We start from the raw sequence: 23190 nt of genomic DNA on the forward strand, positions 1-23190 counted from the left end.
AAAAAAGTGTTAAACAAATCCAAATATATTTTATATTTTGGATTCTTCAAAGTAGCCACCCTTTGCCTTGATGACAGCTTTGCACACTCTTGGCATTCTCTCAACCAGCATCATGAGGTAGTCACCTGGAATGCATTTCAATTAACTTCTTTGGGGTAGGGGGCAGTATTTTCACGTCCGGATGAAAAGCATGCCCAGAGTAAACGGCCTGCTACAAAGCCATAAAAGCTAGAATATGCATATTATTAGTATATTTGGATAGAAAACACTCTGAAATTTCTAAAAATGTTTGAATGACGTCTGTGAGTATAACAGAACTCATCAGGCAGGCAAAAACCTGAGAAAAAATCCAACCAGGAAGTGCGAAATCTGAGGTTGGTCGATTTTCAACTCAGCTCCTATTGAAGATACAGTGGGATATTGGTAATGTTGCACTTCCTAAGGCTTCCACTAGATGTCAACAGTCGTTAGAACCTTGTTTGATGCCTCTACTGTTTAGTGAGGCCGAAGGAGAGAGGAATGAGAAAGGTCTGCCATGAGGTGACCATGCTCTGACCATGCGTGTTCACGTGAGCGAGCTCTGTTCCATCGCAATTCTGAAGACACAGGAATACTCCGGTTGGAACATTATTGAAGAATTATGTTAAAAACACCCTAAAGAAAGTCCAAAGTACGTTCATCTCTAGGAGACAGAACGCATCTCCTTCCTGAGCTGTATGACGGCTGCGTGGTCCCACGGTGTTTATACTTGCATACTATTGTTTGTACAGATGAATGTGGTACCTTCAGGCATTTGGAAATTGCTCCCAATGATGGACCGGACTTGTGGAGGTCTACAATTCTTTTTCTGAAGTCTTGGCTGATTTCTTTTGATTTTCCCATGATGTCAAGCAAAGAGGCACTGAGTTTGAAGGTAGACCTTGAAATACATCCACAGGTACACCTCCAAATGACTCAAACAATGTCAAATTAGCCTATCAGAAGCTTCTAAAGCCATGACATAATTGTCTGGAATTTTCCAAGCTGTTTAAAGGCACAGTCAACTTAGTGTATGTAAACCTCTGACCCACTGGAATTGTGATACAGTGAATTATAAGTGAAATAATCTGTAAACAATTGTTGGAAAAATTACTTGTGTCATGCACAAATTAGATGTCCTAACCGACTTGCAAAAACTATAGTTTGTTAACAAGAAATGTGTGGAGTGGTTGAAAAATGAGTTTTAATGACTCTAACCTAAGTGTATGTAAACTTCCGACTTTAACTGTATGTGGGAACTCCATCAAGATTGTTGGAAAAGCTGTCATCAAGGCAAAGGGTGGCACTTTGAAGATCTAAAATATAAAATATATAGTTTGATTTGTTTAACACTTTTTGGTTACTACATGATTCCATATGTGTTATTTCATAGTTTTGATGTCCACTATTATTCTACAACGTAGAGAATAGTAAAAAATTAAGAAAAACCCTTGAATGAGCACGTTTTTCCAAACTTTTGACTGGTAATGTATATGTAATGTTTATGTTTTACACCAGGTCCTCCAACCAGAGGAGGGGGTGGTAGAGTAAAAAAAGTGGGATCAGAAATTATGCAAGTAATTGTCACGCCCTGACCTTAGTTATCTGTTTTCTATATATTTTGGTTAGGTCAGGGTGTGACTAGGGTGGGTACTCTAGTGTTGTATGTCTATTGTTTTGTATGTCTAGGGTTTTGTATGTCTAGGGTTGTTGTAGGTCTAGGGGTTTTGTATTTCTATGTTGGCCTGATATGGTTCCCAATCAGAGACAGCTGTTTATCGTTATCTCTGATTGGGGATCATATTTAGGCAGCCCTGTTTCCCACTTTCTGTTGTGGGATCTTGTCTATGTGTAGTTGCCTGTCAGCACTCGTTTGTATAGCTTCACGGTTCGTTTTGTTATTTTGTTCAGTGTTCATTCTTTAAATAAATAAAAATGTACGCATACCACGCTGCGCCTTGGTCCGATCCTTATAACGAACGTGGCAGTAATGTTGTTTGATGGACTCATCTGTATGCTAGTTTTTGTCTAAAAGACACAGACTGAAACAAAGAGGGAGATAAACAAAAGAGAAAAAAAGGGAGAGGAGAAGAAGATTACCATGTATATAGAACATATGACTACTCTTTCCTTGATAGTTGTTAGGATTTAGGCTACAATCAGAAATCTAAACATGTCCATACAGGGTCTCAATCATATATAAGCGCAGCTTAGCGGTCAAAACTTCGATATTCATTAAATGTATTGCATCGGATCCATCCATGTGTGGCTTTTTTTCTTAATCATGTTTCAACATTAAAATATTACAATGACAGATCCAATTTAGACACATGAAACTAAGGGAATAATGATGAGCTATTCAGGTTTAACTAAGGCTTATATACCCATACCCATCTCCCTGGCACCATGTTAACTTCTTAACCAATCCCTAGCTTTGACATTTCTAATAAGGCCTCTTAAGCGGTTGTTTTCGCGATGTCGGAGGTGGAACTGCTTTAGAGCTGTCAAATCCACAAGCGGCTCCTGGCATTATGCCACTGGAATGAACATTGGAATGTGACATGTACTCTACACCTCGATTAGGCTGATAGAAATCCTCATTATTTAGTTTAATTATTTTCTTTACCGAACAAAAATATAAAATCAACATGTAGTGTTGGTTCCATGTTTAAGGAGCAGAAATGTTCCATTTGCAAAAAAAGCTTATTTCTCAGAAATGTTGTGCTTAAATTAATTTACATCCCTGTCAGTGAGCATTTCTCCTTTTCCAAGATAATCCATCCACCCGACAGGTGTGGCATATCAAGAAGCTGATTAAACAGCATATTCATTACACAGATGCACCTTGTGCTGTAAACAACAAAAGGCCACTCTAAAATGTAAAAAAAAAAAAAAAGGCCATCTCTGCCGTACCAGGCAGAGATGCAACTAGTCAGGATGCTCTCGATGTTGCAGCTGTAGAACCTTTTGAGGAACTGAGGACCCATGCCAAATCTTTTCAGTCTCCTGGGGGGAATAGGTCTTGTCGTGCCCTCTTCACAACTGTCTTGGTGTGTTTGGACCATGATAGTTTGTTGGTGATGTGGACACCAAGGAAATTGAAGCTCTCAACCTGCTCCACTACAATCCTGTCGATGAGAATGGGGGCGTGCTCGGTCCTCCTTTTCATGTAGTCCACAATCATCTCCTTTGTCTTGATTACGTTGAGGGATAAGTTGTTATTCTGGCACCACCCGGCCAGGTCTCTGACCTCCTCCCTATAGGCTGTCTCGTCGTTGATCAGGCCTACCACTGTTGCGTCATCTGCAAACTTAATGATGGTGTTGGAGTCGTGCCTGGCCATGCAGTCGTGGGTGAACAGGGAGTACAGGAGGGCATTAAAGTCCCTGGCCACTAGGAGCGCCACCTCTGGGTGAGTGGTTTCCTGTTTGCTTATTTCCTTATACAGCTGACTCAGTGCGGTCTTAGCGCCAGCGTCCGTCTGTGGTGGTAAATAAACAGCCACGAAAATAATAGATGAAAACTCTCTAGGCAAGTAGTGTGGCCTACAGCTTATCATAAGATACTCTACTTCAGGCGAGCAAAATCTAGAGACTTCCTTAGATTTTGTGCACCAGCTGTTTACAAATGTACACTCCGGAGTGTGTTGTTCGGTCTAGCCGGTGCAGCGTATATCCCTCTAGCTGAATGTTTTCCATGTCGTCATTCAGCTACGATTCGGTGAAACATAAGATATTACAGTTTTTGATGTCCCGTTGGTAGGATATTCGTGATCGTACCTTGCCTAATTTATTGTCCAATGATTGTACGTTGGCAAGTAATATTGATGGTAAGGGCAGATTTCCCACTCACCGTCGGCGGATCCTTACAAGGCACCCCGCCCTGTGTCCTCTATACCTGCGTCTCTTTCTCTTGCCAATGATGGGGATTTCGACCTTGTCGGGTGTCTGAAGTACATCCTGTGCATCTTCGTCTAATCCGAGGTGAGTCATCGCTGTCCTGATATGCAGAAGCTCTTTTTTGCCGTAAGATACGGTGGCAGAAACATTATGTACAAAATAAGTTACAAAAACAGTGGAAAAAAACACATAATAGCACAATCGGTTAGGCGCCTGTAAAACAGCTGCCATTTCTTCCGGCGCCATTGTACATGTTTGATCACCACCGTTCGTCAGCACCCAGCAGGTGTTCATGTCAATGTTCGTGTCAGTCTATCTTCCCTCCTACAGTATGTGAGTGAGAGAGTGGTCAAATCTAAGGCTTTATTGGATCTAAGGTCAATGGAGAATATTATTATGCAGTTTCTTTTAAGAACTGGCCTCAGAATGCTATAAAAAAAGGTTAATTGACTCCAAAATACTTTTCAGTACTCTTTACACAACCTACAAAACACCCCAGGATTTTTGAAATTTGTGTCCCCCCACCCATCTTTCAATTGAATATATTCCATTTCCACTATCTGTCTGATATGTATCTGCCAATCCTCTGTTCCTTTCAAAGAGCAGCTGTAATATGTTTCTCTGCTGATAGGATGGGAGAAATTATCTAGTCTTTACTTAGGTTGTGTCCTAAATTCCTAAATGTGCCCTACTTTTGATGAGTGCCCTAGTAGTGCTCATGTAGGAAATAGGGTGCCATTTGGAACTTGGCCTCATCAGACTGAGGTAATATAATGGAGGAATAAAATGCTACATTAAAGCAGAGTGGAGTAATGCTCCAGTGTGGCTCAGTTGGTAAGAGCGTGGAGCTAGCAAATGCAAGGTCGTGGGGTTAAATTCCCCCAGAGGTCACATCCACATACTAAAGATTGAGTCATGAATGTAAGAAGATATAATGAGACAAATGTGAAGGTAAAAGTACAAAACTGCTTTAGTACTAGGATTAAACATACTATGTTGATGTAGAACGGATTAAATTCATTACAGTCTAAACGTGATGCTAAGTAATATAGCCTGTGAGTGTTTTGCTTGCTGAAGCAAATCATTCACCTTGCCCTTCATTCAGGAAATAAGAGAGGAGAGGAGGGAAGAGGGGGATGAGGAGAGCTCCTATAAAAGCCCCCCACGTGTTCCACCTGCTCCATCACGTGAGGCAGAGAGATCACACATCTAGGTCCTGTATGGCTCAGTTGATAAAATGGGTTCAAAAAAGGCCATGGGTTCAATTCCAGCAGGAATCACATATTGAAAAATATGCACATGCACTCACTGTACTGCAAGGCACTGAAAGCAAGTGTCTTCTAAATAGCATACAGCGCACATAGCATAATGATGTGAGGTGTGTGAGGCATATCAAACTGGCTTACTTTTCCCATCTTGGCCACTGCATCCACCTCCACCTCTCTGGCTCCACGGATGAACTTGGTGATGACCACTGGATGCTCCTGTAGGAAAAATAACAACATCAGATATCTAACTCTCAAATGGCACCTATTCCCTATATAGTGCTCTACTTTCAATCTGTGTCTATAGGGCTCTCAACAATAGTGCACTATATAGGGAATAGGATTCCATTTTGGATGCACATTTGAAGTGTGCTCTGCTGCACTATGTTGGAATAGGGGGCTGCATCCTGTTTATATTAGGATTCTACAGCAGCCCAGCTCAACTCCCCAGCTTACTGATACATACTATTATACCAGTTACACATGTGATTTGTACAGCTAGCCGGATGGGCATGGTGAGTAGAGTAGAGCTCATTAGAGGCTGCTGAGGACAGGACGGCTCATAATAATGGCTGAAACGGAGTGAATAGAATGGCATCAAACACATGGAAACCATATGTTTGATCTATTTGATACAATTCCACTCCAGCCATTATCACAAGCCCGTCCTCCCCAATTAAGGTGCCACCAACCTCCTGTGGTAGAGCTCCTCTTGGCGTGGTGAGTGGTATGTGTGTGTGCTGCCCCTGAGAGACAGGTGTGTGATGCTGTGTTCTGTCAAAAGCCAGGCAGGCCATGTGTATTCAGGTCACAGGCCAGAGGGCTGTTCCTCCTCCTCCTGGCTAGAGAAGTGCTGCTTAGCTGACAGTAAGCAAGGGGAGGTGTACGTGTGTGTTTGTGTGTGCATATGACCAGGACTGGTTTAGTGTGAGCAGCATGACAGGGAGGCCGGCTGCTCTGTCAGCCCCAGGCAAGGGCATGTTGAGGGGCCAGGTGGACCACCAGCACCCAGAGGGAGTGTGTTTGTATGTGTGGGCAGAGAGACAGGTAAACAACAAAATCGGCTCTGCCCCACAGCCAACATACTACACTCATCCATACTGAGAAGGTGCCAGTGAGGGGCACGAGCTGATTGAGCTCAGAGGAACTGTGTGTGTGTGTGTGTGTGTGTGTGTGTGTGTGTGTGTGTACAGTAGGTGAGTAGACATTAGACAAAGGTAGCATCCCAAATTTCAAACTAGTCCCTATGTAGTGCACTACTTTTGACCAAGGCCCAATGGGCTCTGTTTAAAAGTAGTGCACTATATAGGGAATAGGGTTCAAGTCGGGACACAGATAATAAAGTTCCCTGGATCACCTGAGACACCTGAGTAGCCTCGTCCAAGAAGCCCCTCATCTCTTCTTCACCGTATGCCACGTTCATTGCTGAGCCACTGAAGAGGAAGAGAGAGCGAAAGAGGAAAATAATTACAAAAATAACAAGGTTTTTTAGCTCAAATGTTGATATCTCCCAGTTGCATCATTATAATCAAGATGAAGAAAGGTTTTAAACAGCAAAACAAAAAAGTGGAGAAAAATAAAAAGAAAGATTTAGGTCAGCAAACACTCCAGGCTCTACAGAATGAGTTTGCTTTCTGAGCTGAGTCATTAAAAAATATGTATTCGGGGTATTTATGTTTTTCTCCCTTCTTCTTTTGGCCGGCTAGTTGGGCATCCACATGCTCCTGAACGCAGCCAGAGGGAGAGTGGATAGTCTCCGTCCCAAATGGCACCCTATTCCCAACATAGTGCACTACCTTTGAACAGAGCCCTATGGGTTTCACTATAGGCCCTAGTCAAAAGTAATGCACTATAAACGGAATATGGTGCTATTTGGCACACAGGCGTAGACTAGAGGGACAGGGGAGGGTCAGGCTCAGTCACAACTCCTACCTCCTTTGGCCTGACTGCTACAAGGCACACATATGGCCAAACAGCCAGACACCACACCTGTCTTTAAAAAGGACATTATACGGGGTTCAAGGAGAAAATATTCCTCTGTGACTCAGTTGGTTGCAGTGCCAGGATTGTTGGTTTGATCACAGCTGGGACCACCACCCATATGAAAATGCATGCACGCATGACTGTAATCGCTTTGGACAAAATCATTGGCTAAATGGGCATATCACAATCATTGACTTAGTGATTTCATTCTTTGATTTACAACATACTCAAACAATGGATATCTAGTGTGAGTGGCTGAACTGCATTTAGAGATCAATCCTCTTCCAAGCTAATCATAATAATGGTCTGATGAGAGGTAGGCCCAAACACACTATGCGCAATGACATAATAATAGAGAAAGACAGACAGATGGACAGCCAGGCAGTCAGGCAGGAGAGGAGAAAGAGAGGAGGAAGGGAGGTGAGGGGAGAGGTTCATTCTCCATGTACACAAACCAATAAGGTAATACAGTTTACAGGGTGGTGCCTCCAGTTCCTACAAGACCATAGACAGCCCTTGGGGACCTGAGATTCCTAATCACTCCATCATGGATGACTGTTTGCAAACTAAAACAAGAAGCAGCAGCCTGACAGCCTAACCCACCTGTCTGATGCTGCTCTTCTCCTGAGCATGCGAGCTGGGGGGGGGGGGGTTGTGTGTGTGTGTGTGCGTGCGTGCGTGCGTGTGTGTGTGTGTGTGAGCTGTGTTGACTCGAGATCCAAAATTAGCCACCCAATATGCTTTCAATACACTTTCAAAACCAATGCTGTTGCTTGATTATGTGCAAATTAGCAATCCAGACCTCCCCAATACCAGCCCCGCATTAACACACACACACACTGTAATAAGTTGTGTTGTGTTCTTCTCAGATTGTAGGCTATCTTTTCATTCTGGTAATTGAGTAGCATCACAGTGGTAGCCGTGACAAAATATTAAAGGCTAAATTGAGCCTCCGCTTTAGCTAATCGGTCTCTCGCTGTTTTTTATACCCTCCCTTCCATATTTCATTTTGTGTTTCTTCACGCTGACTGTCGTATTTATTTATTCTTCTGAGATGCATTCAATTACTCAAAAATTTGTTTTCTAGTTGGACATATGGTGAGGCTGTATAAACAAGTTATCATATTACAAAATACATCACATTACTGTGGATATACTGTAGAGGCCTGGCCAACATAAACAAGGAAAGATTAGTCCATTCCATTTCAATTCAGTTCATACAGGAAGTAAACTGAAATTGCAATTACTGATTTGAAATGGAGTTGACTCCAACCTATGGTTATGAGAGTGCTGTCCCCTCCCCAACACTTAGCTGAGTACATAAGAGGGGCGCAGGAGACAGGAGTAGCTTACCTGAGTACGTAAGAGGGGCGCAGGAGACAGGAGTAGCTTAACGGAGTACGTAAGAGGGGCGCAGGAGACAGGAGTAGCTTAACGGAGTACGTAAGAGGGGCGCAGGAGACAGGAGTAGCTTAACGGAGTACATAAGATTGGCGCAGGAGACAGGTGTAGCTTACCTGAGTACGTAAGAGGGGCGCAGGAGACAGGTGTACCTTACCTGAGTACGTAAGAGGGGCGCAGGAGACAGGGGTAGCCCACTTTATTGGCAAAGGCAAAGGCATCTTCCTGAAACGCACAGAATCAGAGGAGATGAAGGTTAAAGCATTGGTTCCAATTACAACTTATACTTATAACATCAAATGCCTGTCTGCCTGACCCTCTGTCATTCTCTCTTTATTTCACTCAGTCTCTTTCTGTCACAATCTCTCTCTCCATTTCTCTCTCTCTGCTCTTTGTTTTCTCCATCATAATACAACAGCTCCTGGTGGGATGAACAGAGACGCAGATTGGTTCCTAGGGATACTGGGCTCTGTCGGCTCGAAGTCTAAACACGACTCACCACTTAAAATACAAGTGAGCGCTAGAAAGAAGTAAGTAGATAATTAGGGAGAGAGAAGGTGTGAGAGAGAAAAACAAATATGGAATGTGTAGGAAGTGTCTAGGAGGAAGTCTAGTCCTCTGTTTTTCTTTCTCTCACTTTGTCTCTTTCCTTCATTCTAATATCAGCATGTCTTCGCTAACCCTGTTTTCTTCCTTCTAGAGTACCTAGCCCTGTCTAAGCCGAGACAGCCTATCCCCTTTCCACCCCTCTCCCTGTAGGTCCAGGAGAGACAGGAGCAGTACAACACTAAGGGAATGGAGAGTCAGACACATTTCAGCAAGTCAGTCGGTCTACACGTCTCTGCACTTTTGACACTAAGGGGACAGTTTGTTTGTGTTGTGTGTGTGCATGTCTCACCAGTGAGCTGAGGGCCTTCCACGGGGCCTGGGCCACCCCCAGTTCATCCAGGATGGTGGAGAACACTGACCTCTCCTCGGCTCGGTCGATCTGCTGGGGGTTGGTTCCTAGGATCTTGACCCCGTTCAGGTGCAGAGGCATGGCCAGGTTATTGGGGATCTGACCCCCTACAGACACGATGCTGCCTGTACAGCCCTGGAAACTCACATTAGGACTTTAGTCAGGTTACAACATTATTTATATCTATAAATGAAATCTGCCATTTTTCTCATGTTTCTGGAATCACAGACTAAAATGTGTTTTACTTTTATAATAAGGTGAAAGAAGATGGTTGTGAATAGGCTACTGGGTGCTTGTTGAGATGTTTTGTAACAATTATTTGCCTGATAAAAGGTTTCATACATTTCAATAAACCTTCATCGAAGAGAGGAAAGGACAGGAGGGATGGTGGTAATGTTATCTCCCTGAATCAACAACCAGTTAATCACCAGGCTGATCTCATATCCACTATATCTGGAGTACATTCCTCTGGAGGGAAAAGTCCATGTACCTCCCAAATGGCACCCTATTCCATATTTAGTGCAGTATTTAGTACACTACTTTTGAACAATGCCTATAGGGCTCTGGTCAAAAGTAGTGCCCTACATAGGGAATATGGTGTCATAACAGCCGCTCACTGAAACCAGGCTACAAGGCTTTGGTTTAACTAGCAGAGCCGAGAGCGTCATATTGATTCAAAAACAAATGTACTTTTTAATTACTCTGCCATTTTTAAAGTCACGTGTCACCCCTCAACCTTAACTTTTTCTTAATAAGTGTATATAACACAATGTCATTGTTAGAATCTTAATATCACAAACATAATTTGTGTTATAAGCGGTTTTAAGAGGTCATGTCATGTTTCCCCCCTGTTCCTCACCGCAAGTCATTCACTGGCAGTCAGCCTGACGATGGCCCATCGAAACAACACCTAAACTACAGTCAGGTACAGAATTATTGGCACCCTTGATAAAGATGGGCAAAAAAAGTCTGTATAAAATAAATTATACAAATACTGGGCTGTATTGCATGCAATTTGGGGGAGGGTGGGATTATATTATATTACACTAATACAATTGCTCAGAGAAAGACATTTTGTTTAACAAGTTTTTTTTAAAGTGTCAAAATGATTGGCATCGCTGTTTTTAGTACTCAAGCACCATACCCTACCCAAGGATAACCACACTGAGCCTTTTCCTAAAACGTTTTATGAGATTGGAGAACAGATTGGGAGGGATCTCAATGTGTTCTCCATTGGGAGGGATCCAATGGGAGGGATCCATACAGAATCTTTCCAGGTCCTTGATATTCTTCGTCTGTGTTTATAGACTGCCCTCTTCAATACAAACCACAGGTTTTCAGTGGGGTTCAATTCCGGAAAATGTTGAGTTTGTGGTCAATAAACCATTTCTTTGTGGATTTTGATATGTGCTTAGGGTTGTCGTCTTGCTGGAAGATCCACTTGTGGACAAGTGTCAGCCTCCAATCAGAGGCAACCAAGTTCATGACTAAAATTTCAGATGCTATTGTCAGATGAGATGGAAATAGAGCTCTATGGCCATGCATACCAGTGGTGGGTTTGGTGTTGTAAAACAGATGCATATGCAGAAAAGTACATCATACCTACAGTAACATATGGTGGTGGATCTTTGATGTTATGAGGCTATTTTGTTTCCACTGGTCTCCAAATCAAATCTAATTTTATTTGTCACATGCGCCGAATACAACAGGTGTAGACCTTACAGTGAAATGCTTACTTACGAGCCCCTAACCAACAATGCAGTTAATTACGGATAAAAATAAGAAATAAAAGTAACAAGTAATTAAAGAGCAGCAGCAAAAAAATAACAATAGTGAGACTAAATACAGGGGGTACCGGTACAGAGTCAATGTGCGGGGGCACCGGTTAGTTGAGGTAATATGTACATGTGGGTAGAGTTATTAAAGTGACTATGCACAGATGATAATAACAGAGAGTAGCAGCGGTGTAAAAGGCGGGGAGGGGGCAATGCAAATAGTCTGGGTAGCCATTTGATTAGATACTCAGGAGTCTTATGGCTTGCGGGTAGAAGCTGTTTAGAAGCCTCTTGGACCTAGACTTGGCGCTCCGGTACCGCTTGCCGTGCGGTAGCAGAGAGAACAGTCTATGACTAGGGTGGCTGGAGTCTTCGACAATTTTTAGGGGCTTCCTCTGACACTCCCTGGTATATAGGTCCTGGATGGCAGGGACCTTGGGCCCCAGTGATGTATTGGGCCGTTTACACTACCCTCTGTAGTGCCTTGCGGTCGGAGGCCAAGCCGTTGCCATACAAGGCAGTAATGCAACCAGTCAGGATGCTCTCGATGTTGCAGCTGTAGAACCTTTTGAGGATCTGAGGACCCATGCCAAATCTTTTCAGTCTCCCGAGGGGGAATAGGTTTTGTCGTGCTCTCTTCACGACTGTCTTGGTGTACTTGGACCATGTTTGTTGGTGATGTGGACACCAAGGAACTTGAAGCTCTCAACCTGCTCCACTGCAGCCCCATCAATGAAACTGGGGGTGTGCTCGGCCCTCCTTTTCCTGTAGTCCACAATCTCCTTTGTCTTGATCACGTTGAGGGAGAGGTTGCTGTCCTGGCACCACACTGCGAGGTCTCTGACCTCCTCCCTATAGGGTGTCTCGTCGCTGTCTTGGGGCCCTTGTTAAGTTCAGTGGCATCATTAACTTCTTTAAAAAAAAATGTTTACCAAGTACCAGGACATTTTTGCCAAAAACCTGGTTGCCTCTGCCAGGAGGCTAACACTTGGCTGCAAGCTCTGAGTACGTTCTCCTCTGTGCTTCAATGCAGTTGGGCTACGAACTAAAATCAGCACCGCTACAGACATACATCCATGACTCCAAATGTGCACTTCACATTTCCATCTCATAAAACTCATGTCATATACGGTGTCAATGTTTATGATCACTATGTTTGATGTACAGTTACAAGATGACATGGCGTCATACCCTGGGATGTTCTGAACAGAATGAGCCTGGTGGCCGACCTGCCTATACTGTGCCGGTCCCCTCTCTATCCGTCCCTCGCTAGTTCGCTATGAATTATGCAAGTGTTTGTGTTCTCCTAGTGGAATCAAATTTTGACACTCAGAAATGGGAGTGGACACCAGGAGTCGACGTGCAAGGAGTCGAGGAATCAATTATTTTGGAGTCGACTCACCACCACTACATCATCGTCGTTAACAGTTGGAAATATTGCAGAAAAAGGGAAACGATAGCAGCAAAGTCCTGTATTGCAATACTTTAAGAAGTTAATTTGAGAAGATGTTTGATGCGCTGCAAGTCCCTCCTCTCCCATGTACTCATTCGTTTTTATGAGCATATACCCATGTGGGTGATTGAAAGAAGAAAAAAGTGTGTGTGGATCTCATTCAACAGGACAATGGCACAACACACCTCCAGGCTGTGTAAGGGCTATTTGACCAAGAAGGAGGGTGATGGAGTGCTGCATCAGATGACCTGGCCTCCACAATCACCCGACCTCAACCCAATTGAGATGGTTTGGGATGGACCGCAGAGTGAAGGAAAAGCAGCAAAAAAAAGTGCTCAGCATATGTGGGAACTCCTTCAAGACTGTTGGAAAAGCATTCTAGGTGAAGCTGGTTGAGAGAATGCCAAGAGTGTGCAAAGCTGTCATCAAGGCAAAGGGTGGCTACTTTGAAGAGTCTCAAATATAAAATATATTTTGATTTGTTTAACACTTTTTTGGTTACTACATGATTCCATGTGTGTTATTTCATGGTTTTGATGTCTTCAGTATTATTCTACAATGTAGAAAATAGTATACATAAAGAAAAACCATGGAATGAGTAGGTGTGTCCAAAGTTTTGACTGGTACTTACATTTATTTAGCAATGCTCACTCACGCAACGTGGCCGATTTGGTCAGCATGTTATGAGATCTTATAAGTTCTGCTAATGTCACTTTTCGTGAATTTTTAAGCATTTCTGTAATTAAAAAAAAGCACATAAAAGCTTCATAATTCATAAAGGTCATATTAACTGACTAATTTTATCTCATAGAACTAAACTTATAAGATTGCCTAAGCCTGTGTTAACATAATTCCTCATTTATCCCAAACCCCTATTCTTTCCCCATTCATTCTCCCCATAGGAAGGTCTGAACAAACCAGAGGTAAATAATTTCCGGGTTTTAGGACTACAAGCTGACAAGCTCTATATGTCTGCTGCAGAGCGACAAGACAGAGCAATGAGAAAACTAGTTTTTATCAGTCATGGTAATTAAAGTGCTGAAAAAAATTGTCTCCCTATTTAAAAAGAAGATGGAGAACAAGCTGTTAAGGATATTTTTTGTTTTGGTGCAGGTACAGCTAACTAGCACCAAAATAATATTGCGATATGGTCAAAACGATACGATATATCGTCAAAAATAACATCCCGTTATGTAACTATTGATTTCCCCCCCCATCACTAATGTGTGTGCGTATACGTGTATGTGTGCTTGTGCGCATCTGTGCGTCTGTGTGTCTCTGAACGTTCATGTGTGTGTGTTGACTTCTCACCTCTTGCTGTGTGATGTCCAGAATGCGTTCCAGAGTCAACTCTTCAAAGTACAGGCGGTCACATTCGTCAAAGTCCGTGCTGACAGTCTCAGGGTTGTGGTTTACCACCACTGTCCGCCTGCCCATCTGACGCAGGGCTCGGATACTGGACACTGCACACCAGTCAAATTCCACACTGCTCCCTAGTGGACAGGAGGGATAACAAAAACGTAATTATTGTATTATTATAACTCAAAATGTTCAAATATTGATTTGATTGAATTTATTTTGGTTTGATACATGTTAGTTACGACAACGAACACACATGACAGAGGAGTAGGCGGATCGCAAACAGATCTGCTACCATAGAAAATGTTTTTCAAAATGACAAAATAGATATATGTCTGCTACCACCAGGCTAGAGTAAAACCATTCATTAGTATGTTGAAAACACCATGATAATGCATCTCACCAATGTGATAGGGACCACATCCCAGCACCATGACACCGTGGTCCTTGAACTCCAAGTCATGCTCCTGTTGAATGGACACAATGACACAGGTTAGAAAGATTGAAAAAGTGTCTAACTTTGACAAACACAATGCATGGGAAAAAAACATTAAGGACTACATACTCATATCTTCTCAAATAAAGGTATTGCTTATACTATTAAGAATTGCAGTGTGTTTACATCCCTTAGCCGTTTACCAAAAAAGTGGTGGGGTGTCCACTTTGTTGTTGTTTATACTGCAGATTGGCCTTAAAAAAAATCTAATTCAGGAGCTAACGTGCGGCACCAAAAAATTTATGGACATTGGACAAATACATTATGAATTCACATCAGTTAAGCAGGATAAGGACTCGCCTGTCCATGGTAGGTACAGTACAGGTAGTTGGTCACAGCAGGGTACTCTGCAGCAAGGGTGTCAATCTGAACAGAAAAGAAAAACTGATGTCTCCTGCAATACAGAACCTACTCATTAGACTACTATGAACACGTGACAATGTGATATGTTTGTGCACAATGCTTTTGTTTAGTAGGCCAAGGTAAGTCTGAAGGTCTGTCGCTAGGAGAGCGATGTCAGAGAGGTGTCACGTGGAGGTGAGGGACGTTGTTAGCCTGAATGTTAATTTCAACTCCTGTGGGAGATACTCAATGCGTCCCAGATGGCACCCTATTCCCAATATAGTGGACTACTTTTAAGAAGTACACTATGTAGGGTAGTGAAAAGGGTGCCATTTGGGACGCATGCATGGACCAGGACCCGGGGGAGGCTGCTCACCTGTTTCACCCAGGGTTTAATGTTCTGACCCAGCCTCAACACTCTGGCCTCCCCCTCACTGGAGCCCAGGGCCTGGCCCACCTGGCGGTCTGAGAAGCCGTCCTGTTTAGCCTTCAGCAGCAGGGTCTGGGGTAATGTTGCACTGAGGAGAGAAACCAAGATCTGAGCTTAAAGGTTAAATACATATGCACACTGAATGTAGCACTTAGAAAACATGTGTGTTGGGCCCCTCCCTCTGCACCAGGCCAGTGATTGGAGCCGTTTAACCCTCTAGTCTAAGCCAGGGGGAGGGTTCTACTTAGCTAACATATGACATTTTTTAAGATGGTCATACCATGGATCATTAAGCTTTTTGATTTAGAATTTTAAAATAATAAACTAATAATAAACTAATTATATATTTTTGGCATTACTCCTATTAGCTCATTGAAATGCACTGAATATCAGATTCACTACGTGAAAAAAAATGTAATCTAAAGGAAGTTCGTATTGTTTTTGTTGACATATACAGTGCATTCGGGAAGGTATTCAGACCCCTTGACTTATTCCACATTTTGTTACGTTTCAACAGTTATCTAAAATGGATTAAATCGTTTCCCCCCCCCCATAATCAATCTACACATAAAACCCCATAATGACAAAGCAACAACAGGGTTTTTCAATTTTTTGGCAAATGTATAAAATAAAATAAACTGAAATATCACATTTACATAAGTATTCCGACCTTTTACTCAGAACTTTGTTGAAGCAACTTTGGCAGCGATTACAGCCTCGAGTCTTCTTGGGTATGATGCTACAAGCTTGGGGAGTTTCTCCCATTATTCTCTGCAGATCTTCTCAAGCTCTGTCAGGTTGGATGAGGAGCATCGCTGTACAGCTATTTTCAGGTCTCTCCAGACATGTTCGATGGGGTCAAGTCCACTCAAGGACATTCAGAGACTTCTGCATTGTCTTGGCTGTGTGCTTAGGGTCGTTGTCCTGTTGGAAGGTGAACTTTCACCCCAGTCTGATGTCCTGAGCGCTCTGGAGCAGGTTGTCATCAAGGATCTCTGTACTTTGCTCCGTTTATATTTCCCTCAATCCTGACTAGTCTCCCAGTCCCTGCCGCTGAAAAACATCCCCACAGCATGATGCTGCCACCACCATGTTTCACCGTAGGGATGGCGCCAGGTTTCCTCCAGACACGACTAGGGCTATTACGGTAACCGTATTACTGCCACACCGGCGGTCAAGAAGGCAGTCAAATTCCACGAGACCTTTTAGTCACGGTAATTAGGCTTCTCCAAGCTCTGATGCTGCTGATGGTCATTAGTAGCCTACCAAACTTGCTAACTGCCTGGTACTCAGCACCCCATTGTCCATCTAATCACTCTGACATCAATGCAAATGTGATCGAAAATCTAATCAAACACTTCATGAGAGCCCATGAGCTCATGTTGCTCAACATTTCTATAGGCTATGCAATTGCAAATTGAGAAAACAAGAGCGATGGCCTCTATTAAGAGGAGGATCCCATCAGCTTTCTATAGGCTAGGCTATTATATTTATTTCTCAACTTTCCTAATATTAAGCACATTATTTATCTTTACAGCAGGAGTATAGCCTACCTGGCTGGCATGAAAATGAACCATGGGGAAAAGAGTCCTCCATTCACTATTTAAATACATAGATGACATGTATTTTTTCCCGCTGCCCGTTTCGAGACAGGTGCACAATATTCTATATAAAAATACATGTCACATATATTATTTAGTATATGTAAAGGCAAGAATAAAATCAAGAATAGTCTGATGGATGACAATATTACCCTATCACTTGTGAATTATATATTATCACCTGTGAATGATGTCCAGAGTAAGGCAAGAAGCAATGCATAACTTTTTTTTGCGATGTGTAGCCTAGCCCATAGGCCAATATGTTTTCATTAGGTTTGTATCACAACACAAGTGGCCAAATTACTTCTTAAAATGTATCCACAATATGGGGGATAGTAGATTGACATAGGCTAGTGCTTTTGCTGTTCATTAAGTACTCCAAGCGGGCTGTCATGTGCCTTTTACTCAGGGGCTTTCCTTCTGGCCACTCTAACATAAAGGCCTGATTGGTGGAGTGCTGCAGAGATGGGATAACCTTCCAGAAGGACAACCATCTCCACAGAGGAACTCTAGAGTTCCGTCAGTGACCATCGTGTTCTTGGTAACCTCCTTGACCAAAGCCCTTCTCCCCCGATTGCTCAGTTTGGCCGGGCGGCCAACTCTAGGAAGAGTCTTGGTTGGTTCCAAACTTCTTCCATTTAAGAATGATGGAGGCCACTGTGTTCTTGGGGATCTTCATTGCTGCAGATTTTTTGGTACCCTTCCCCAGCTCTGTGCCTCAACACAATCCTGTCTAGGAGCTCTATGGACAATTCCTTCAACCTCATGGCTTAGTTTTTGCTCTGACATGCACTGTCAACTGTGGGACCTTATATACTGTGTGTGCTTTTCAAAATCATGTCCAATCAATTTAATCTACCACAGGTGGACTCCAATCAAATTGTAGAAACAGCTCAAGGATGATCAATGGAAACAGGATAAACCTGAGCTCAATTTCAAGTCTCATAGCAAAGTGTCTGAATACATATGTAAATAAGGTTTCTGTTTATTATTTGAAATACATTTGCAAACATTTCCAAAAACCTGTTTTCGCTTTGTCATTATGGGGTATTGTGTGTAGATTGATAAAGGAAAACATTTATTTGATCCATTTTAGAATAAGGCTGTAACATAACAAAATGTGGAAAAAGGGAAGGGGTCTGTATAATTTCCAAATGCACTGTATTTAACCCCTTATTTTTGGCACTAAACTATCTCCATATATACACCTCTATTAATTTTATTAACTGGGCGTTCCTAGAGCAAAACAACCGACATGTATGTGTTCATGAGAGACTCACCTTTCTACAGAAGGGTCATATTAGTGTGTAGCCTAAACTGTTCGTACGCTACAGACAGAACTTGGCAGAAGAGGCGGTACCGACTTCAGACGAGTCCCGTGACGTTTGTGGGAGCCGTAAAGCAAAACACAGAATACCATTGTGTTCCTGAGACAAACCGTTCGCATTATTTACACGTTTTGTTTAGAAGACCGATTTTCGGGGATGTCTACGGTCTGACAAATACCGCTCTAGCTCTGCCACCTTTCACTGCAGATGCGGAAGGGCGATATCGGCGGATGCGGTGGATTGAGACGCAGCCCATCAAAGAAACTTATATCTCTAGCTTAAACTGATGGATGTTGTTATTATGCTAATTTTATTTCCACAGCACTGTGGAAATAGTAGGAGAAGTGCGTTTTAAATTCCACTGCAGTTTGTCCAGAGAAAAAAGATCTAAAAAAGGTAAAGAAAATAATAAGTGAATCACAAGACGTGCTTAACAGCACACGATGAGAATAGCCCTGGTGGTATGGTGTCTGTGTGTGTTTCTTCTGTGTAGGATTGTGGCCGTTCGTGGGTGTGTGTATATAGGGACTATCTGCTGGTAGAGTACAGACAAGCCCACACACACACGCACGTGCACACGCACACACACCAGCCAAGCCATGGGTTATATGACTAAGGTAATTGACATGCCTGAAGCACACCCGTGTCTGCTCTGAATCAGCTGCTCTGCTCTCCTCCCACACAGGGCCCAAAATCTCCTCTATCCCTCCATCGCTCCTCTCCAGCATCCCTCCAACCTGGGCATAGCCATGGCAGGAGGGTCATACAAATTTGAATAGAAGAGAGGCGGGTGGACGGAATGAGAGACAGGCTGAAGAAGACGATTGGTGGAGAGAGAGAAAAAAAAGTGGAGAGAGGTGCTAAGACACTTGAGGAGAGGAGGACTGAGAGACTGGAGGAGGAGAGGTGGACTGGCTGAGAAGAGGGAGGAGGAGTGTATTTCTACAGCAGGAGGGATAGAGTAATGGGTGAGCTGCTAAGGGGCATCAATAGCACATCCCCATTGGACTGACAGTCTCAGTTTAACTGTGCCCTCATAGCATCACCTAGTGGTAGAAGTGTTAAATGCATCAAGTATTTTTTTCATAACAGTGAAATTCGTGAGTTTGTGTGTGTGTGTGTGTGCCGTCATGCATGTGTGTGTATGTTCCTACCTGTTGAACTGGCTCAGGTGCTGCTCCAGCTCTGTGATGCGTCGTAGCTTGTGTAGGAACCACTTGTCTATGGCAGTGAGATGGTGGATGTGGTCTACAGTCACACCACTGTGAAGGGCCTAGAGAGATACCGGGAGAGGGTCAGTCAATACAATACGGTTTTACTCATCTCACCTTACCTTCTGCTTTACTCTCAACTCACACACGCACGCACACACACAAACAGAGAATCAAATCATTCTAAACACTCATGATAATAACACAATTCAACCTGTTCTAACACCTGTGCTTTTAAATGCGCTACCACCTGCTGGTAAGAACAACCAGTCCATCAATTATGATGAGACATTCAAGTCTCACGACTGACAAAGTTGCATGAAAACCATGATGATAAAAACACAACCTATGCAGAACATGAGAAAACATTCAGTTGAGTTGTGTGATGGAGTAATCAGGCATTGTTGAGTGGAGTCCTTCTCATACAGGGAATGATGCAGTGTAATTGTGAGCTGTGTCTGCTGCGGTGCCTTCGGAATATAAAGCAGGGCCCAATGAGCCGTGACGGGCCCAGCTCCAACACACACACACATTCCAGCACTGCTCTGTCTGTTACCTGGGCATGTGTGGGACGCAGCACAAGGCAGAAGGACACACGCAGCACTAAGTGGTGCCTTTCAGCCATGTGTGATTCACATGGACAGGCTGTTTAATAGAAGACATAACCAGCTCACAATGAAATTAGGCACTGAGAGAAAAAAAATGCTGAAATTACACACACACACACACACACACACACACACACACACACACACACACACACACACACACACACACACACACACACACACACACACACACACACACACACACACACACACACACACACACACACACACACACACACACACACAGTGACTCTGCTGCCAGGCTAACCTTGAGTGTTATTGGCGTCTCATAGCGTGATACGATTGGGCCCATTACTTCTTAATACATCGTACAAGCATCAATCATTTCATCCTGCACTCAATGAAGGATTCCTCACTCCGTTCCTCTCCCACACATACACCAGGGTTCCAGACTGCCACCATTTGACTTGGCTGTACAAGTTCCATTTTTATTTTAATATTCTTTTTATTTTTTTTCAAGCTCTGTCATGTTGGCTGTTGATCACTGCTAGACAGCCATTTTCAAGTTTTGCCATAGTTTCAAGCCAATTAAGTCAAAACTGTAACTAGGCCACTCAGGAACATTCAATGTCGTCTTGATAAGCAACTCCAGTGTACATTTGGCCTTGTGTTTTAGGTTATTGTTCTGCTGAAAGGTGAATTTGTCTCCCAGTGTCTGTTGGAAAGCAGACAACCAGGTTTTCCTCTAGGAAGTTTTTGCCTGTGCTGAACTCTATTTCCTTCATTTTGATCCTAAAAAACTCTGTGGTCCTCGCCGATGAACGCATACCCATAACATGATACAGACACCACCCTGCTTGAAAATATGAAGAGTGCTACTCAGTGATGTGTTGGATTTGCCCCAAAAATAACACTTTGTATTCAGGCCAGAAAGTGTATTTCTTTGCCACATTTTGTTGCAGTTTTACTTGAGTGCCTTATTGCAAACAGGATGCCTTATTCTGTACAAGCTTCCTTCTTTCACTCTGTCATTTAGGTTAGTATTGTAGAATAACTACGTTGTTGATCCATTGATCGATCCTGAGTTCTCCTATCACAGCCATTAAATTGATTTAAAGTCAACACTGGCCTCATGCTGAATTCCCTGAGCGGTTTCCTTCCTCTCCGGCAACTGAGTTAGGAAGTACGCCTGTATCTTTGTAGTGACAAGGTGTGTTGATATACAATCCAAAGTGTAATTATTAACTTCAACATGCTCAAAGGGATCATCAATGTCAGATTTTTTTTTTTAACCCATCCACCAATAGGTGCCTATATTTGTGAGGCATTGGAAAACCTCCCCTGGTCTTTGTGGTTGAATCTCTGTTTGAAATTCACTGCTCGACTGAGGGACCTTATAAATGTTAAACACTATTATTGCACACTGAGTGAGTCCATGCAACTTATTATGTGACTTGTTAAGCAAATATTTACCCCTGAACTTATTTAGGCTTGCCATAACAGAGGGGGTGAATACTTATTGACATTTCACATTTTCAAAAATGTCTAAAAACATAATTCCACTTTGACATTATGGCGTATTGTGTTTATGCCAGTGACACAAAATCTAAATGTAATCATCTTTTAATTCAGGCTGTAACACAACAAAATGTGGAAAAGGTCAAGGGGTGTGACTACTTTCTGAAGGCACTGTATGTGGTGTCTCTACCTTGGCCAGGGAGAAAACCCGTGTGCTGGAGGGTACAGCCAGCTCTTGGTGTAGGTCCTGCTGAGCAGACCAAGGCTTGTTGAGGGGCAGGCGGGGCATGAACCCGTCCACAGAGGGGTGGCACATCCTCAGAGCCTTCTGCATGCTCTCCTCAAACGTACGCCCAACAGCCATCACCTGAGAGCACAGGGGGGAGAGAGAGACGTTAAAACAAGAAGATAAAGAGACAGACAGGTTTCATTTAGAGTCATCTCTATCACTCCCTACATCTATTAATGGTAAACTGAACAGAAGTCAAGATTAAGTAGGCTATCCCTGAATGCCAAATCAACCCCTAGCTCCTACCCCCTAAGCACTACGTGTAGATATGAGAGGATAAAATAGGTGTGAAAGCAATATGGCAGTATCCCCCTTGAAGCGGAGCGCGTGTGTGTCCCGTACCTCTCCAACACTCTTCATGGAGCTGCCTATCTCTCGGGACATGCCCTGGAATCGGTCGAGGTCCCAGCGAGGGATCTTAGTGACAATGTAATCCAGGCTTGGTTCGAAACAGGCTGTGGTTTTCTCTGACACCGTGTTCTTGATCTCCGGCAGAGGGATGCCCAAAGCCAGCTTGGCTGCAACAAACGCCAGGGGGTACCTTGAGGGAGCATGGGGAGTGGGTTAGGAGAGTTGAGATACTATTGTACTGCAATACTGCACTTTAGACAGACCCTATGGGTCCTGGTCAAAAGTAGTGCACTGTGTAAGGAATATTTTATGGATAACCCTTTTTTTTCAGGGGGTGGGGGGGGGCAGCATTAATATTGCAGCTAGATTATGGCTTCCATCAATGTAATTGTCTGCATCATTTCCAATCCCCCCATATATTTTTTTGTAACTATATTATTTTAAATATATATTTTAAAATATATTTTACTTTATTTTTCCCTAACCCTACCCTAATTGGAGTAAACGATTTCGATATATTTCCCACATTGATGAGGAACAATAAGGCTGTAACGTAACAATCTAAACACAATACCCCATAATGACAAAGTGAAAACAGGGTAAGAAATGTTAGCAAATTTATAAAAGGCACACACCTGTCTATATAAGGTCCCACAGTTGACAGTGCATGTCAGAGCAAAAACCAAGCCATGAGGTCGAAGGAATTGTCCGTAGAGCTCAGAGACAGGATTGTCTCGAGGCACAGATCTGGGAAAGGGTACCTATAAATGTCTGCAGCATTGAGGGTCCCCAAGAACAAAGTGGCTTCCAACATTCTTAAATGGAAGAAGTTTGGAACCACCAAGACTTTTGCTAGAGCTGGCCGCCCAGCCAAACTGAGCAATCGGGGAGAAGGGCCTTGGTCAGGGAGGTGACCAAGAACCCGATGGTCACTCTGACAGAGC

General features: G+C 43.2%; 1 protein-coding gene across 1 annotated transcript in view; it reads right to left on the reverse strand.

Moving 5' to 3' along the window:
• cps1 (carbamoyl-phosphate synthase 1, mitochondrial) overlaps positions 1-23190 on the reverse strand; it is a 90713-nt gene that overhangs the window by 37862 nt on the left and 29661 nt on the right. The window contains exons 19-29 of the mRNA XM_039006527.1: positions 22238-22436; positions 21797-21973; positions 19463-19581; positions 15326-15467; positions 14908-14973; positions 14515-14578; positions 14064-14245; positions 9465-9659; positions 8724-8791; positions 6540-6615; positions 5324-5401 (exon numbers count right to left, since the gene is read on the reverse strand). Coding sequence (XP_038862455.1) covers positions 5324-5401; positions 6540-6615; positions 8724-8791; positions 9465-9659; positions 14064-14245; positions 14515-14578; positions 14908-14973; positions 15326-15467; positions 19463-19581; positions 21797-21973; positions 22238-22436 — 1366 coding nt within the window. The remainder of the gene's footprint in view (positions 1-5323; positions 5402-6539; positions 6616-8723; positions 8792-9464; positions 9660-14063; positions 14246-14514; positions 14579-14907; positions 14974-15325; positions 15468-19462; positions 19582-21796; positions 21974-22237; positions 22437-23190) is intronic.

The sequence above is a fragment of the Salvelinus namaycush genome, chromosome 13 (genome assembly GCF_016432855.1).
Source record: "Salvelinus namaycush isolate Seneca chromosome 13, SaNama_1.0, whole genome shotgun sequence".
Taxonomy (NCBI): domain Eukaryota; kingdom Metazoa; phylum Chordata; class Actinopteri; order Salmoniformes; family Salmonidae; genus Salvelinus; species Salvelinus namaycush.